At 57.4% G+C, this 19,012-nt stretch overlaps 1 protein-coding gene across 8 annotated transcripts in view; it reads right to left on the bottom strand.

Moving 5' to 3' along the window:
• SLC12A7 (solute carrier family 12 member 7) overlaps positions 1 to 19,012 on the bottom strand; it is a 114,150-nt gene that overhangs the window by 28,474 nt on the left and 66,664 nt on the right. For 3 of the 8 annotated variants that reach the window (XM_049860001.1, XM_049860010.1, XM_049859985.1), the window contains exons 2-11: positions 12,140 to 12,267; positions 11,554 to 11,676; positions 10,369 to 10,515; positions 10,077 to 10,109; positions 8,177 to 8,231; positions 5,444 to 5,574; positions 3,673 to 3,914; positions 2,334 to 2,545; positions 1,324 to 1,491; positions 549 to 647 (exon numbers count right to left, since the gene is read on the bottom strand). In XM_049860001.1, the coding sequence (XP_049715958.1) occupies positions 549 to 647; positions 1,324 to 1,491; positions 2,334 to 2,545; positions 3,673 to 3,914; positions 5,444 to 5,574; positions 8,177 to 8,231; positions 10,077 to 10,109; positions 10,369 to 10,515; positions 11,554 to 11,676; positions 12,140 to 12,267 (1,338 nt within the window). Of the gene's footprint in view, positions 1 to 548; positions 648 to 1,323; positions 1,492 to 2,333; positions 2,546 to 3,672; positions 3,915 to 5,443; positions 5,575 to 7,600; positions 8,152 to 8,176; positions 8,232 to 10,076; positions 10,110 to 10,368; positions 10,516 to 11,553; positions 11,677 to 12,139; positions 12,268 to 19,012 lie in introns of those variants that run through there. The other 5 variants (XM_049860026.1, XM_049860018.1, XM_049859994.1 and 2 more) reach the window with 4 other exon arrangements.

Genomic DNA, 19,012 nt, shown 5'->3' on the forward strand with positions numbered 1-19,012 from the left:
CACTGTACATGCAATAACCAATTGTGAAGAAAGGTTAGGAGTCAAGCTCAGTATCTTCCGTATTTTAACTGTTCGCATCACATGCGGGCCCAACCAAATTTTCAAGGAAAAAAATACATGTGGAATACTGTAATGGTGAACATAGGACATGAAACACTTGTTAAAACATAAAGAGTGAACCCCAACGTAAACTAGGGACTTTAGTTAGTAACAACGTATCGTTATCAGTTCCCCACTTTTACCAAACGCCTCACAGGAATCCTAGGCGTTAATGGGAGAAACTGCAGGAGCTGGTGGGTGTGTGAGAACTCTACTACCTGGGTAATTTTTCTGTAAACCTCACCCTGCTCTAGATACAGAATCTATTCAAAATAACACACACTGAGGTCAGACATGGCCGGAAGAGGCAGAGCTAAGCAACGGTGCTAATGGCAACGTGTGAGACCTCAGGCAGCATCCCTCCCCATAGTGCCCCCCTTGTTCCTGCCCCCTCCCCTGCCCTCCGCCCCTGATCCCTTGCCCGTGCCCCCTCGCTGCTGCAAGGATACATATGAAGGATGTGGTCGCAATGGCCAGGATGGTGCCTGTGGGGATAGACTTCTGAGCATCCCTGAGGTCCCCAGAGCGGTTCGAGCCTGCCATGATACCTATGGGACAGACAGTCAGCCAGCACAGCGCTCGCAAACCTAGGGCCACATGGGTTTCCAGAGAACGCTGTCCTACTGGTCAAGGCTGTGTGGGCAGAGCTACATGAAGCAGCGGGTGGCACGTGTCAGCAAGTCCCTGCCACAGTCACAGGTGACTCATGACAACAAGGTGCATGCAGGTGAGCCTACCCACAAAGCTGCTCCTAACCCGCCTCCCTGTACCCCATCAGAACCCACACGGGATGCAGAGACTCCGACTTCTCTCTCTTGAGCGAAATAGTAAAGAAAAAAGGGAACAGTGATGGGAGTGAATGCTAGAGCCAAGGGAGACAGAGAGAGACAGAAAGACACACAGAGAGAGAATACAGAGAGAACACAGAGCTAAAGAGACAGAGAGGAACGAAGAGAGACACAGAGACAAAAGTAGTGAGACACACAGAGAGATACAGAGAGAACACAGAGACAGAGGAAGAAAAGAGACACAAAAACAGAAGTACTGAGAGGCAGACACAGACACACAGAGACACAGAGAGAACAGGGACAGAGAGACACAGAGATACAGAGAGAACATAGAGACAGAGAGACACAGAGAGAACACAGAGACAGAGAGACACACAGGGAGATACAGAGAGAACAGACAGAGAGAGGGCGGGCGACTCGTGGAATCCCGGCTCACCGGTCACGGAGGGGAAGTAGATGCCGACCAGCAATGTGAAGTGGGTCATGATGTCGGTGAGCACGTAGGGCAAGCTGCTGGCCCTGGCCTCGCTGGACACAGAGACCGAGGGCATGCCCTTCTTCTCCACAAAGGAGCCCTTGTCCACGTACGTGCTCCACAGGTTATCTGTCAGGAACACAGCACCCAGGACCCTCCTCATGGCCCAGAACCTTCCTTCAAGGCTCCTTCTGCCCAGGTCTCCCCACGGGCCCACTGCATATCCCCATGTGAGCCCACCACAGACCCCCAGGTCACCCCACAGGCCCACCGCACATCCCCGTGTGAGCCCACCACAGACCCCCAGGTCCCCCCACAGGCCCACCGCACATCCCCGTGTGAGCCCACCACAGACCCCCAGGTCTCCCCACAGGCCCACCGCACATCCCCGTGTGAGCCCACCACAGACCCCCAGGTCTCCCCACAGGCCCACCGCACATCCCCGTGTGAGCCCACCACAGACCCCCAGATCCCCTCACAAGCCCACTGCATATCCCCTGTGAGCACACCACAGACACCCTAGGACTCTCCATGGGCCCACTGCCCCCCATGAGCCCCACATGGGCCCTTCAAAGCTCCCCATGGGCCCCCCAGGTTCCTGGCTGCAGCTGCAGAAGTTGGGGGGAGCCTCCCGGAGTTTGGTAGAAGTACGGGCTCCCCAGGGACTCGGCCAGGCAAGAGGGAACCAGGCCCTAAGGACATTCTTGACAATGCACACCCAGGCCAGGGTCTCAGTGTCTCTGATGGCCCATGTGCCCACCTTCCCGTCCTGAGCCACATTCAAGACCCCCAACAGCCCTCAGGACCTACCCCCACCCCTCCCAACTCGCAGTGTCACCGATGCCCCCGCCCACCCTGATGGCCCTGCCCCCCACCACAAGGCTCATGCGAGGCCCCAGAATGCTGGCCCTCCTGGCTCACAGTGTCCTGACAGCCCTCACACCCCCCATAAGGCCCCACTGGCACCTCACCCAGGACAACGCCACTGGCCACGCCCGGGATGCCTTGGATGATGGTCAGGTTGTTCTGGATGAAGTACTCATCACAGCTGGCACTGGGCATAGAGCCATTGCAGAAGAGGCCCCAGAGGGCCGTGGTCGCAGTGCTGTTGAGGCCACCATGCACCTTGGCACAGACGTCGAAGCTGAGCCAGGACAGCGTGCGGTTCCCAAGGAGGCAGACCCTGGGGCAACAGGACACATTTCCCACTGCCTGAAACAGGCTATCATTCACAGGGTTACTTTGACCACTGCTGCCTCACCTGAGCCCAAAACCACACACCTGCTCTCACCCGACCCCACAGTCAAGCACCTACTCTCACCTGATGTCCACGACCACACACCTGCTGTCACCTAACCCCAAAACCACACACCTGTCACCTGACCTCCACCACCACACACCTGCTCTCACCCGACCTCCACAACCACACACCTGCTGTCACCTGACCCCACAACCACACACCTGCTGTCACCTGATCCCATAACCACGCACCTGCTGTCACCTGACCCCCCATGACCACACACCTACTCTCGCCTGACCCCTACGACCACAGACCTGCTGTCACCTGGCCCCACGACCACACATACTCTCCCCTGACCCCACCATCACACGCCTGCTCACCTGACCCCCACAGCCACACACCTGCCCTCACTTGACCCCCGCAACCATGCAACTGCTGTCACCTGACCCCTCCTATGACCATGCACCTGCTGTCACCTGACCCCCATGACCACGTACCTGCTCTCACCTGACCCCCACAGCCACGTACCTGCTCTCACCTGACCCCCACGACCACGTACCTGCTCTCACCTGACCCCCACGACCATGCACCTGCTCACCTGACCCCAACTACACACCTGCTCTCACCTGACCCCCACGACCATGCACTTGCTCTCACCTGACCCCCACAACTATGCACTTGCTCTCACCTGACCCCCACGACCATGCACCTGCTCTCACCTGACCCCTACAACCATGCACCTGCTCTCACCTGAGCCCCAGGACAACCCCATCAGGGGCTGACGAGAGCAGTGAGGCTCAGAGAGGGCAGGTGACCCACCCAGGCCACACAGCTAGCAGCAGCGGCACAGCAGGTGGGTTTCCAGTGAAGCCAAGGCCCCCACTCCATGTGTGCTGCTCTCTTGAGCAGCGCAGGGACCCCAGCCTCAACACAAAGCCTGAGGTTACAGGAAGGAAGGGAGGGAGGGGGCAGCATGGAAGGACTTTGGCCGCCACCCCGCCCATGCATGGGGTCTTGGGACCCCCACGCGCTCAGCGAGCACCCCCAGGGGGCAGCACACAGGGACTCACGGGATGTCAGGTGGGTCGAAGGCGGTCTTGATGACACCGGCGTAGATGGCCAAGATGGAGAGAACCACACAGGCAAGGAAGACTAGAGCCAGCTTGTTGACATACTTGACGCCCACGAAGACCACCGTGGCCATGAGGACCAGCGTGCATGAACCATAGACACGCATGTTGTGAAGCATGGCGGCTGCCTCCCCGCCCGCCATGTCCGCCAGGAAGACGGCTGCATTCGGGGAGATGTAGGTCTGGGGGATGCAGGGCGGGGCTGTGAGGGGGCTGCCTGCACCACTGACTTTCCACCAAAGGGTACGGGGGGGCAGGGCTGTGAGGAGGCCCCTACTCCTCAACTTTCCACCGAGGGTACTGCGGGGTCCTTCTCTGATGGTCTACCTACGAGTATTGTCTGCCACTTCCAGGGCTCCCAGCACCCCAACATTGGTCACGGGTCAATTCGAGGGCAGAGAAGGAGCTAAGATGCATGCTACAGACCCTGGCACTAAAACGGGGACCAACTTCAGAGCACACCATCCACTGTTTTCTCATTTTAAAAACCCACTTTTCTCCTTACCAGGTTTAGTTCAGAGTCAGCCCCAGTGCAGCCAGAGGAGCACACTGAGGGACATTGCAGGGACCCTACTCTGGCTGTTCACATGCCATGCTAAGCATGAGGCCCAGGAGGGGACCTGTGACACGGCCATCAAAGACTGACCACAGAGGACCAAGAGAACGGCTCTGCTCACACTCCAGGGCTGGAAAGCTGTGAGCAGATGGGCAGAAGACTCCAGATACAAGCGGAAGTACGTAGCGGGGAGGCAGCAAGGCCAGGGAACTGTGAGGGCAGGCGGGCACAGCCCAGGGAGGCATGAGACAGCCGTCCCATGGAGTGCCCTCAGTCCTGGGGGGCATGACTTCCCGAGGCTTCCTCCCTGGGCTGACCACCCAAGCTGGTGTGGGACTGTGCCTGCAGGACCCTGGAGCCCTCTAACTGCTGACCACACCGCTGAGGGTCTGACATGCCAAGTTTCAGGGGAACCTTCTTCATGGAGGGACCCTGAATACTCGTCAGCAGACAGGGTGCCAAGCACCAGAAGAACGTTTCACAAGAGGCACCGACCTGCCCCAGGCTCTTGGAGGTGGCCCCTGGGCAGCTCCATAGCCCAGTCTGCTCCAATGGGCTTGCTCAGTGCTGGCCCTCACCTCACCTGGGGACACGAGGCACACACCATGGTGCCTGCCCCTGCCATCTGCAGTCTGTGGGACACTGCGGCCAGACTGCTCGGGTACAGATAAACAGGGGACAACACAGAAGGGCCCAGAACCCCAGCTGCAGCCCCCAGCTGCCTAGAGGTCTGTTTTGTGTCAGCCCTGCCTCCAGGGACAGCTCAGACCCTGGAGGCTGAGAGAACGTGGCGCCTACAGCTCCGACCTGCCGCCCGGCCACAGCCTTGCAGATAGATGTCTACTTCTGAGCCTGTGCACAGACCCCGAGAGGCAGCCAAGCAGGGCATGCGGGGAGGGCCAGTGATGGGCTGAGGTCAGGACTGCCAGACATTCCAGCCAAACCCCAAAGCCAAGGAGGTGGACGCTGCTGCCTCTGCAGAGGGCCCCACACCACAGGTGTCTGGAGGGATGGGAGGCTCAGGGTGCACCATGTGCCAGTGGGGAGCATCCAGGGCCTCCTTTCCATGGACAGAAAGCTACTTTTAGGATCCCCCGTCAACAGCCTGGGGACCCCGGGCCAGGCAAGGGAAATGCCCCAGCATTGCAGACTCACCAGAAATATCTCAATGGTCCCCAAAATGTACATGGCTCCCGCGAACGTGGTGCCCAAGTAGAAGCAGAGCCCCACAGCCCCTCCAAACTCGGGCCCCAGAGACCGGGAGATCATGTAGTACGAGCCTCCCGCTGTGAAAACAGAACAAGACAGGTTAGGGATGCGCAGTTCTCATGTGCTCAGAACTCACAGGACAGGCGAGCAGCTCAAACACAGGGGGGTACCCCCACAGGACCACCACCTCCCCCAACCCCCGAAATGGGCTGAGGATATGCTTGGCAGATCTGGATTCCGACGCATCTTTAAATCCTGTGTCTACACTGAGGGCTCAAAGCAGGCACCCTCATTAGGAATGCATACACGCAGAGAGCCGTGTGGCGGGGAATCCTCACGCGGCCCCAAGAGAGTCTGCAGGGTCAGACCGACCAGCACCCCATGCTCAGCTGGTCTGGTGTGCACGGCCGGGCGCACGAGGACCCCCGGACTCCAGAGGCAGAGCCAGCCTCCTGAAACATACATTAAGGAGGCTGGTCTCCCATCCTCTCTTTCAAGGAACTCACACCAGCAAATGCCTTCCCTCCACCCTGGGGGCTGCCCACACCAGCAAATACAGACATTACTTTGTTGCAAAGTCCATAAAAAAAAGAAAAGCCCAAATAGCCACGATTTCATGGGCTCTAATTCTGCAGAAGGATGTTTACATGTGTTTTATTGACTATGCAAAGGCATTCGACTGTGTGGATCATAACAAATTACGGATAACACTGCGAAGAACGGGAATTTCAAAACACTTAATTGTGCTCATGAGGAACCTTTACATAGATCAAGAGGCAGTTGTTCGGACAGAACAAGGGGATATTGATTGGCTTAAAGTCAGGAAAGGTGTGCGTCAGGGCTGTACCCTTTTACCATACCTATTTAATCTGTATGCTGAGCAAATAATCCGAGAAGCTGGATTATATGAAGAAGAACAGGGCGTTGGAGGAAGGATTGGAGGAAGACTCATTAACAACCTGCGTTATGCAGATGACACAACCTTGCTTGCTGAAAGTGAAGAGGACTTGAAGCACTTACTAATGAAGGTCAAAGACCACAGCCTTCAGTATGGATTGCACCTCAACATAAAGAAAACAAAAATCCTCACAACTGGACCAATAAGCAACATCATGATAAGGGGAGAAAAGACGGAAGTTGTCAAGGATATTATTTCACTGGGATCCACAATCAACAGCCACGGAAGCAGCAGTCAAGAAATCAAAAGAAGCATTGCATTGGGTAAACCTGCTGCAAAGGGCCTCTTTAAAGTGTTGAAGAGCAAAGATGTCACCTTGAAGACTAAGGTGCGCCTGACCCAAGCCATGGTATTTTCAATCGCATCATATGCATGTGAAAGCTGGACAATGAATAAGGAAGACCGAAGAAGAATTGATGCCTTTGAATTGTGGTGTTGGTGAAGAATTTTGAATATACCGTGGACTGCCAAAAGAATGAACAAATCTGTCTTAGAAGAAGTACAACCAGAATGCTCCTTAGAGGCAAGGGTGGCGAGACTTTATCTTACATACTTTGGACATGTTGTCAGGAGGGATCAGTCCCTGGAGAAGGACATCATGCTTGGCAAAGTACAGGGTCAGCAGAAAAGAGGAAGACCCTCAAGGAGGTGGATCGACACAGTGGCTGCAACAGTGGGCTCAGGCATAACAATGATCGTAAGGATGGCGCAGGACTGGGCAGTGTTTCGTTCTGTTGTGCATGGAGCCACTATAAGTTGGAGCAGACTCGACGGCACCTAACAACAACAAATTCTGTGGGGCAGCCTACTCTGTCCTGTAGGGTCCGTATGAGTCAGAATTGACCAGCAATGGGTTTGGCTTTTGGCTTTTTAATGCCAGAGCCAGCCCACCAGAGAACAAGTCCCAGAGGCCTCCCCGATGCCTGGGCAGCTCCCTCCCCATTTTATCTCGCCCTCCCCAGGCAGCCCTCTCCCCCTCAGTCACTCGATTTTGCGAGGTAGCTACTGCCCACTGTGGCTTTTCAATGAGTCTCAAAAGTGACTCGATTCACAAGGAGAAGGATGGCTCCGTGGGGATTAATGTCCAGTCAAAAAGAAGCAAGGACTCAGGATGGAGTGCCAGTCCCTGCCAGGCGAGAAAGTACCTTGATGGCCTTTTACCAAGGTCTCATTCTAACAAGACCGCAATTTCAGAGCAGCGTCCAAGTGCAGGGAGGGCCACGGGACCATGGGGCCGATGGGAGTGCTGTGAAAAGGATCACGTGGGCACAGGAGGCTGAGGGCACTAGCACCCCACATGGGCCCCCTGCACCCTTCATGGGCAGTGTCAGAGGCTGTCAGGCAGCAGACTCAGGATTGAGGGTCATCTGGCTGGAAAGACAGTGCCCGATGATAAGGAGACATTCAACATGGGGGCAAATTTAGGTGAAAGGGGAAACTGGGAACAGGGCCTGCTTTCCAGCCTCACCTGAGCGAGGGACTCCTGTGCCCCCAGGCAATGGCTTAATGTCAAGGTCATCACCATGGCAAAAGGGTACTACAGTGGGCACCCCAGGAAAGCCCAGGCAAGCACCAACACAGGGTGAAGGCCACAGGTGAGCAACCACCCTTACCTGGACAGCCCTCACCTAGACCACCCTTACCTAGGACTGCCCTTACCTGGGACTAGCCTTACCTAGGACTGCCCTTGCCTAGACCACCCGTACCCCAACCGCCCTTACCTGGGACCACACCATTGGTGGCGATGGCACTCATTGAGATGGCGGTCAGCATGGTCTGTGGAAAAATAGGCTGCACTTTAGAAGAAAAGATCCACATCCTGGAGGCTAGCACACACTTGAGGGGCCACTCGGGGCCCACCCCAGCTACAAAACAGGCTGTTGACCTCAGAAGAGCCACTGGGTGACCAGAGCTGGGGAACTGAGAACTCTCAGGGCAGCTACCCCTAGGCTCGCCATCCTTTCCTACAAGATTGCAATATTGTACCCCTGCAGGTCCCAGAACCCACTCAGCTCCTGTGAGACCCACAACACTACATCCCTACAGATCCCAGAACCCATTCAGCTCCTGTGAGACCCACAATACTACATCCCTACAGATCCCAGAACCCATTCAGCTCCTTGGAGACCCACAAGGTTGCACCCCTGCAGGACCTGGAACCCATTCAGCTCCAGTGAGACCCATAACACTGCACCCCTACAGGACCTGGAACCCATTCAACTCCTGTGAGACCCACAACACTGCACCTCTGCAGGACCTGGGACCCATTCAGCTCCAGTGAGACCCATAACACTGCACCCCTGCAGGCCCTGGAACCCACTCAGCCCCTGTGAGACCCACAACGCTGGCCAGCCCGAAACACTCACTTTCATCCAAGTGCCCACTGCCCTCCCTGGGGTGCTGGGGGGACCAGTCTAGGTGCCTGCCCTCCGGTGAGGTACAAGGGGGGGCCACCTAAGTACAAGAGGGTGCCATTCACCTCCTCAAACACCCCTGCAGAGATCTGCAGCCAGTCTGGGTATGCAGCCCCTGACATCTGGCACGACACGTTAAAATGCATTTCTGCAGAGATGGTTACAATAAAAGCTCTTGACTAATCCACAATCCGGTTTAATTAGTCAAAAGTTAACAAAAAAAAAAAGTCAGGGCCTAGTGTGGGCTTTTTTCCTTCGATCAGAAGCAGCCCATGGGGCGGAAGGGAGGGAGAGGGGTATTCACTAATTAGATAGGAGACAAGAACTATTTTAGGCAAAGGGAAAGACAACACCAAAACGAAAAGCAAAGACGTTTCCTGAATAAACCGAACACTTCAATGGCCAGAGTAGCAGGGGTAGGAGTTTGGGGACCATGGTTTCAGGGGACATCTAGGTCAACTGGCATAATAAAACCTATTAAGAAAACATTTTGCGTCCCACTTTAGTGAGTGGGGTCTGGGGTCTGGGGTCTTAAATGCTAGCAAGCGGCCATCTAAGATGCATCAACTGGTCTCAACTCACCTGGAGCAAAGGAGAATGAAGAACACCAAAGACACAAGGTAATTATGAGCCCAAGAAACAGAAAGGGCCACATAAACCAGAGACTACAGCAGCCTGAGACCAGAAGAACTAGATGGTGCCCGGATACAACCAATGACTGTCCTGACAGGGAACACAACAGAGAACCCCTGAGGGAGCAGGAGAGCAGCGGGATGCAGACCTCAAATTCTCATAAAAAGACCAGACTTAATGGTCTGACTGAGACTAGAGGGATCCCAGAGGTCATGCCCCCCGGACCGTCTGTTAGCCCAAGACTGGAACCATTCCCAAAGCCAACTCTTCAGACAGGGATTGGACTGGACTGTAAGACAGGAAATGATACTGGTGAGGAGTGAGCTTCTTGGCTCAAGTAGACACATGAGACTATGTGTTCAGCTCCTGTCTGGAGAGGAGATGAGAAGGCAGAGGGGGACAGGAGCTGACTGAATGGGCACAGAAGTAGAGGGTGGACAGGAGTGTGCTGTCTCAGTGGGGGAGAGCAACTAGGGTCACATAACAATATGTGTATAAGTTTTTGTACGAGAGACTAACTTGATTTGTAAACTTTCACTTGAAGCACAATAAAAATAAAAGCAGCAGCTCCCACCTGGTCCCAGTGAGCGTGGCATCCATGTGCCACCTGGGGGGAGGGGGTTGCAGTCAGCTCCTGCCCCCTGGCCCTAGCCACCTGCCCCCTCACCCCCCACCCCCAGTTCCCTGCTCCGCCTGCCCCCCCGCCTCCCCACCCCTCTGTCCCGTGTTCCCCCAGCCCTCAATCCCCAGTCCCCTGTCACCCCGGCCCCCTGCCCTCAGCCCCCAGTCACCCTGGCCCCCACCCCCCGCCTCCACCCCCAGCCTTGGCCCCCAGCCCCCAGCCCCCCACCCCCACCCCCACTGACACAGCTGCAGCACAGGGACACAATGAGCAGGGACTCGAGCACGCCGGCTACCCCGACGATCCAGGTCAGACGTAGGAAGAGGATGACACCCAGGATGTTCTGCAGGCAGGGCAGGTAGACGCCAATGAACGTGCCCATGTGCGGGGCCTGTAACAGAGAGGGAGCTGGGCTCGCGGAGACTCCAGTACCCCAGGGGCCAGACCCCTCATCGGGAGCAGTGAAAGGGCAACAGGAATGGGAGGATGTGGGGAGAGAGCACCAGGACCCCCACAGATCAGCAAGGTGGTTTCAGAAGACCATGTTCCAGACACATGGGGGCACAGTGGGCAGGGCACCAACCACCACCAGGGGCAGGGCGCCAACCGCCACCAGGGACAGGGCACCGACCGCCACCAGGAGCAGGGCGCTAGCCACCAGGAGCAGGGGTGCCTCGCCAGAATAGGAACAGGAGGCCGCCCTGCCATGCCCTCCCAACCAGAGGAGGGCAACTCAGGGTCAAAGGGAGACAAAGGTGAAGGGTAAGAGGAAAGCCCCGCCACTCAGAGCAACTGTGGCTCAGGGTTCTAGAGCCTTCCAGACACCACAGAGGGTACACGAGGGGCAGAGGGGAGGGGAGGCTGAAATACAGCCCTTAACTTCAGTACCTGGCACAGGCTACAATGCCACAAACGCAACAGGGGGGCCACGAGGGATGCCACCCGAGTTCAGGGAAGATGGGCCACGGCTGTTTCCCTTTCTGAAGGCCCCAGACGTTGGGCTTTGACCCACCCGTCCATCCAATCACACCAGGGGCCACAGTCCCAGGCAAGAGGGACACATGCCTCCCTCTCAACACCAAGGACCCACAGTCCTGGGACGTGGGTCCCCCTGAGGGGCTATGAAGCGGAGGGTAGAGGGTTAGGAAATGAGGTGCCCCCCAGCCCCGTGGGAGGACCAAGGGGTCAACTCAACTCTGACCCCTGAGACAGAGGTCTGAGTCAGGGAGAGAGTCTACACGTTTGCACTGACCTCTTGGTCCATGGCAGTCTGAGACAGGGGTCTGCACATGTTTGCTCTGACCTGAGACAGTGTCCTGAGACAGGGGTCTGCACACATTTGCTCTGACCTCCTGGTCCACGGTGGCCGTGGCAGCCAGGAGGCGCAGGTGCTGGCCCCGCCCTGTGGGAGGGCCCAGATGGGTGGTACCTTGACCTCCCTGCGCCGGCGGTCCTCATCCTCCTCATGCTCCACCACGCCCTGGCTCAGGTTGGTGTAGTTGGCCAGCTTGTTGAGCAGCGATGACACCATGGGGTTGCTGTCCATCTCCTCCTGTGTGGGGACAGGGACACTGACCACTGACAGCCAAGGGACAGTCACCCTGATCCCCAACATCAACTCTCCAGATCCACTGGGACCTCCGCCTAGCAGTGCTCCCTGCTTGTGACCATGTTAGAGAAAACCACTGGAGCCCTGGCTGCAGTCCCGAAGGCACGGGTGCTGGGCACTCAACCAGCAGGCTCAGCATTGGAGGTCAGAGGTCAGAGCTCCCAGGGGCTCCTCAAGGCTGGCGCATCCTCAGGCCAAGGGGCCCCCAGAAGGAGGTGCTGAGAGTAGGTGGCCACAGAGTGTACCGGTGCAGGACGGGCCCCCAGCCACCAGCAGGACGGGAACCCCCAGCCGGCCAGCGCGGTCTGCCTGTGGCCACAGCCTCACTCGCTACCCTCAGTTCACCACATGGAGAAGTCGTGGTCACGCTCCCTCACTTTCCTAAATCTGGGAGGAAATACATTACCTCAAAAAGGGCCATGTTCTTTCCTTCAAAGTTCTCCTGCGCCATGTTCTTTCCTTCGAAGACACTGTCCCGCTCCACCTCCACATTGTTAATGAAAGGGCTGCTTTCCCTGGGAGTCCCATCTCCTGCTGGGAGAACAATGTGAGGTCAGCAGCAGCAGAAGAGGCTGGAAAGAAGCAAAGGCCGACGACGGGACTCAGGGAAGCAGCGCCGTCCAGGAAGCATGTCGGCCAGGCAGGGCCCGCACACCAGCCTCACCTCCGGGCCTTGCTTCAGTGGGGACTCGGCACCCAGCAGCCCCTCATTGTCAGGGAGCTCCCCACACTCCCAGCACCTCTTTTCAAGGCACATCAGATACACAGCCGGCCTGTGCCAGGTACGCAGTCAACTCTTGGTGGTCGTGTTCCATAAAATTGCAGGGAACATGGAATCAGGGAACACCGAGCCGTCGCTCAGGGAAAATACAGGGTCAGGTGCCAACGAGCCACTGGTCCCCACGATCAGGGCACAGGCACACATTACATGTAAAGACCCCTCACGGAATACGTGCTGTTGGTTCATCAGTGCTGAACTCAAGACCGACAGCACCAGAACTGCCTGGACAAAGCTGACCTCACACCGCATTTTCTCCCTGAAGTACATCACAGTCTTCTCACACTTAGGAACCCCAGGCAGCACTTCAGCACCATGCTGGGGGCACTGAAAACGCGAGACCACCAACAAAAAGCACAAACATGAAAAACGAGGCACTAAGTAGACAGTGAAAGGGCCCTGTCTGCAGGATGAGAGGCGGGTCCTCAGCTGGGAGAGCGCACAGACAACTTGAATTTGCTCTGCTCTGCACAGGTCTGGGAGATCGACCACGACAGCCCTGAGTTTTGATTCCGGGGTCAGTTAGATTTTAGCAAGTAGACTAATTTGCAAATACGGAATCAGGAATACTGAGGGTCTGAAACATCCAGAAGCCGCTCCCCGCAACAGCATCTGAGAGACTCGAGTCCCTCGGCTTCAAAAGTCTCTGACCCAACTACAAAATCGTGAAAACCTCCTCCTTCCACAGGGGTGCACTGGCATGACCTGGGAGAGCTGGCTTCCCAGAAGGCTGAGACAGGGAAGGAGCCGGCACCCAACAACCGCTGGTGTCTGAGGCCGCAGCCTGCCTTCTCCAACCACACAAAGCCTGAGCTCCTGCAGATAAGGAACTCTTCCTGGAGCCAGGCTGGAGCAGAGGCCCGTGTCAGCCGGCTGGAAAGCCTCCCTCCCAAGACCCCGTGTCCCTGATGCACACCCCAGCCACGGCAAAGGCTCACGCCCCAACGTCTGAGGTCCACACGCACAGGTGCACATGGTTCACACGGAGCCTACCGTGTCCTGCTGGACAGCAGGGACGCGCCACAGGGGCCACTGCCACCTGATGGCTGAGGGCGAGGGACCAGAAGGGGGGCTGAGGGGCTCCACTGTGTGGGCCCAAAGCACCAGCTCCTTCCTCAGTGGGTCCCAGGGATATGCAGCCCTGGAGGTGCCCCCGGAGCAGGGGCCTAACCGCAGCTCCCACCCAGAGGGCAGAACCCAGACTCACTTTGGTCCCCCCACATGTGAAATGGGGTGCAGGCCCAAGGTGCATCGGGGCCTCACAGAGCACTTACATGTGCCACACCCTGGCGCCCTCAATAGACATGGGCGAGCACCAGGGTCTCACCTCATTCACCCAGAAGTGCAGGGGAGGGTGGAGTCGGAGAGTCAGCCACCTCCCACCAACCCCACTACCCATCCTAGTGAGCACTGGAGGTCTGACCCTGGGGCTGGGCATGAACCCAGGTCCCCTCTGCTCCCCCACCATAGCAGGCTGGCCCTGTCCCATGCCCCCCATCCACAGCCCCCAGGACTTGTGCCATTCCCCAAGACACCCAGGGTCCTCTCCCCAACACTAGAGGCTGTGGGTGACTGGAAGCAATTCTGCACAAAGGCCTCATCACTCCGGCTCCTCCTACATGGAAAGGGCCAGGCAGCTGCCCCAGGGGCTGTGTCCCAGGGGTCTGAGGAGGGCCAGCCCTGGAGAAAGAGGAACTTGGAGCCGCCCCCTCCCCCAAGGCTCAAGGGCCTCTTCTCCTTGAAACCAAAACTACAACTGCGCAATCAGAAACACAACTCGACTTCAAAACAGAAACTCGGTCGGACACAGAAAACGTCTGTGGATGAAATTGAGAGGCCGTATCCCGGAACCGGCCACACCCTGGGGCCCCGGTGCCCGCGGGTGGGAAGGCTGGGCCACTCTGGGGGCACCCATGATCTGACCCCACAATGGCAGGAATCCCTACGGCCAAGCGCCTGGAAACCACTTGCTTGCAACAGCGGGGATGAGGGCGTCCCGGGGTGTGACGTCGGTGCCACTCCACAGCAACATGGCTGGATGGCCACCTGCGGCCCACCTCACCGAGGGGATGAGGGCGTCCCGGGGTGTGACGTCGGTGCCACTCCACAGCAACATGGCTGGATGGCCACCTGCGGCCCACCTCACCGAGGGGATGAGGGCGTCCCGGGGTGTGACGTCGGTGCCACTCCACAGCAACATGGCTGGATGGCCACCTGCGGCCCACCTCACCGAGGGGATGAGGGCGTCCCGGGGTGTGACGTCGGTGCCACTCCACAGCAACATGGCTGGATGGCCACCTGCGGCCCACCTCACCGAGGGGATGAGGGCGTCCCGGGGTGTGACGTCGGTGCCACTCCACAGCAACATGGCTGGATGGCCACCTGCGGCCCACCTCACCGAGGACACACCCGACACGCAGAAATCGCACAGCGTCCTCGTACCATGTCCAGGAGAACTGCGCAAGGGGTGGGGAGGATGAGGCCGGGACGGCTAGAGGACATGGGTGCCCCCAGACCTGGGGGCAGCCGATGGGGGTCTCAGGCCACCATGCAGCACCTGTATAAGGGCTGGACAACGGCCAGCAGCCAGGCTGTCCGATGCAGGGATTTGGTCACTGCATGAGACACGCTCTACGGCTGACACAGAGACGGCCAAGCTACAAACAGCCAGCCAGCTACAAGGCAGCACGCGTGACAGGACTTTTGTTGTTAAACGTGTGTGTAAACAAGACACGAGCTAAGGGAACGCCTGAAAGAGTGAGACAGGACAGGAAACGGTCATCTCTGGGGCTGTGGCCATGCCGCAGGCTGTCTTCTCATTGTTGTTTCATTCTCTTCAGTTACCTATTCTGGAAAAGGTCCCAGGGAAAGGGCTGTAAGGCTGGCACCTTCAGCTCAGGAAGCTGCTCCCTTCCAGCTCCCACAAATGTCACACGCTTTCCAGAACCTTCTGAGGGTGTAGCTCTCAAAAGGCTGAGAAATGACCTACTGGCCGCCCACATCTCCCAGCAACTCCTGGGACGAGGCTACACAGGAGAGCTGGGTTGTCTTCAGGTAGCCTAGAGCTTCCTGCTTCCCGAATCCTGACAGATCAGGGTCGCCTCATTGGGCAATTCTGCATCAGCTCTGACCTCAACCCAAATGTGGAGTGTGACGGCACCAACAGAGGTGCTTAGCAACATCTGGACCGCAGGCGGGTGGGGATGCCACACGGCTGGTCGGTGGGGGGACCACAGCTTCTGTCAGGACAGCCACCTGGCCCAGGCCCCTCACATGACTAACCTCAGCCGTAGCGTGGCCTGGTGTGAAGGGACACGGAGTACTCGGCCCAAAGGCCAGGTGTGAGCTCGCTCTGACCCCAAGAGCATGGCAGCTAAAGCCTCCCATGTTGCAGATATAGCTCAGGGTGAACCCACTTGTCAGGGCCCAAGTCTAGAAAGTTCCGAGAAAGGCATCGCCCGTGTCAGCAACACCTCAGGGATCCAGCACCCAAGATGCTTCCTTCCAACAAAGCCCTCGGTTCCCTCCATCCCCCAGACCCCTCCCCACTTCACAGACCCGAACCCCCACTTATCTGAGGGAGAGAGGGCACCATCCACTCAGTGGTCAAACCGTGGAAGGTGCCAGCCCAGCAACTCCCACCCACGGCCGCCAGGGGACACACCCAGCAGTCACTCAGCCCTGTGGCCCTCCTCCTGCAGCCACCCTCTGCCCTGTGGACGTGCGACTCAGGGTCCCCTCGGCTCAGCCAGGCAACCACTGGCCCTGGTCCTGTCTCAGATGACTTGCAGAATCCCACTGAGTGTGGGGACCAGGGCAGGGAAGCTGGGAAAACGTCCCCTCACAGGCTCTGCTTGGTGCCACAGCTCCGGGGCCTGTGACTCAGCAATAACTCAGGAGCTGCCTCCGGCTCTGAAGCCCAACCCCTCCACTTCGGAGCCACAGACACCTCCTGAACCTCCAGACGGACCTCCAGACGGCCCACACACCAGCAGACAGGGCCCACAGTGGGCTGAAGTGTCCCCCACAATATGTACTGAAGCCCCTGCCCCCCTCCTGTGACTGTGATCCTGTCTGGACCCAGGGTTTTTGTTATGTTAGTGAAGGTGGGTCCTAAACCTAAACCCTTCCCAGTGTGTCCTCCGAAGAGCAGAGCAGGCACACCTAGGGAGGGCCAGGGAGGGTGCAGCCAAGGGGCCCCACTCAGCTCCCAACCTGAGGAAGCACACGCCTGGTCTACAGGGTGCCACCTTGTGGTGTTGTTTGTGGCAGCACCAGGAGCCTAAGGGCCGAATCTGCAACCCTGCACCACCCCGTGACCCCCGCCACCAGGGGGTACCTTCCTCCAACCCTATGGCCGACACTCAGGGTAGCAGGAGGCCAGCCAAGCCTGGGGAACAAGGCTCCGAGGTTGGAGGGTGGCCCCAGAGGAGCAGGGCAGAGAGCCAGAGCCAGAGCCAGGGACAGAGGGACACCAAGCCTGAGGGCATCTACCCACGGCCTCCCAGCTGGACCCCAGCAGGTTCCAAGGGCCCTCCTGTCCCCAGCAGAGATCCTCCATTATCCCTGTGCCCTCCGCCTCCACTCCTCAGGACAGTTGGGCCAGTCACCTGGCCCGCAGGGACATGGCATGGGCACCGTCAGGGATACCTCAGACCCCTCCGCCCTCGGCTACTGACTTCCAGGACCATCACTTTGCCCAGCCACACCTTTGTCCAGCCACACCTTCTTGGGTCACTCATGCCCAGCACTGCTCACAGGGCATGTCCTCCAAGGCTTGCAGCAGAGGGTTCAGGGGACAGGGCGTCCATCGCTGGGTGAAGGCACCTCGCCTCCTGGGTGGACCCCAACACGGGGAGGAGGTGAAGGTGGAGGCAAGCAGGAGGTGCTCAGGAGTGGAGGGGATGGGCCAGCCTAAAGGGGCTCCTGGAACTGCCCATACCTGGAACAACCTGAGTGTTGTGATGGCAGCAAAGAATTACAGCCTGCCGCATGAAGTAGGAACCCTGGTGGCTCAGTGGTTAAGAGCTTGGCTTCTAATCAAAAGGTCAGCAGTTCGAATCCACCAGCCGCTCTTTGGAAACCCTATGGAGCAGTTCTACTCTGTCCTATAGGGTCAAGAATCGACTCAATGGCAACGAATTTTTGTGGGTATGAAGTAGAGGTCCCTGGTGGTATAAACGGTTTGCGCTTGACAACTAACCTAACGATTGTCAGTTCAAACCCACCCAGTGGCACTGCCATAGACAGGCCTGGCAATCTGGTTCCGTAAAGATTATAGCCAAGAAAACCCTATGGGCACAGTTCTACTCTGATATACATGGGGTCACCGTGAGTTGGAATCGACTTGATGGGTACCACTATGAAGAACCCAGAAGTCCACTGGGATAAGAAGTGAGTGCGTGGGAGGAAGGGCCCCTCCTCACTGATGGACCCTGTGGAACCCTGACCATCACTGCTCTGGGCAAGAGCATGCGTGTGAAATGCGGGGGTCTCGGGGCTCTTCCCCAGGAGGTCTGGTGGACACCACCTGCACAGAGGGCAGCCCGAGTCTCAGCACACCCGTGGCACGGCCCCTCAGGAGGAGACCCACGCGCTGCATCCAATCACAAGGACGCTCCAGACAAACCTACCAGGGGGCAGCCCACGGGATGACCACTCTGCACACATGCTGATGTCACTAAAGACAAAGGCAGCCAAGGACACTCCAGACACAAGGGACAGAGAAAGCTCATGAACGCAGCATGTGAGCCAAAGCTGCCTTCACAAGGAATGTGATGGTGGCTGGCGGAATCCGAATCAGATCTTCAGAGTAGACGGCAGGATGCAGCAATGTTCACCCCGATGCTGTGGTTATGCTGCGGAGAGATGAGTGGAGACCCGCCCATGTCTTTGTGAGATAACGCCCTACAGAGGGTCTCACTGTGCTGCGTGTCTCCAACAGGAAGTGTGTGTGCGCGCGCACTTGTGAGAAAGAGAGAGCAAGCAGATGTGGTAAAGTGCTAACATTTGGGCAGTTTAGGCAAAAGGTAAATGGAAAGTTTTTGGACTCTTCTTGCAACTTTTCCACAAGTCTGAAGTTATGCCAAAATAAAGTTAAAAGAAAAATAACAAACGCATTCAGGTAAAGAGGAAGGGCATATAGTAGAAATGTTTACTTAAATTGTTAAATTTTCGAAGCTTGCCGGTGTCCTTTCGAGATGACACCTCAGTCAACCCCATTCCTACTGCTCCATGTATCGGGGGGACTCCTGCCCAGGGCCCTTTCTCCCGGAAAAGCCGTCAGTCTCTTAAACGCAACGATTAGCAGTTACTGATGGGTGTTTCCAGGTAAAGGTAAAATGAAGACAGCCAGTCTTAGACAAAGCAAACCCTGGCCAGGCCCCAGAGCCAGCCTGGGTCACCAGCACTGACCACCAGAGAAAGGAGTCCAGGCACAGCCTGGGGGTCTCCAACCTTGAACTGGCCAACTGCCCTTCAGAAGGAAGGAGACAAAACATG

The sequence above is a fragment of the Elephas maximus genome, chromosome 2 (genome assembly GCF_024166365.1).
Source record: "Elephas maximus indicus isolate mEleMax1 chromosome 2, mEleMax1 primary haplotype, whole genome shotgun sequence".
NCBI lineage: Eukaryota > Metazoa > Chordata > Mammalia > Proboscidea > Elephantidae > Elephas > Elephas maximus.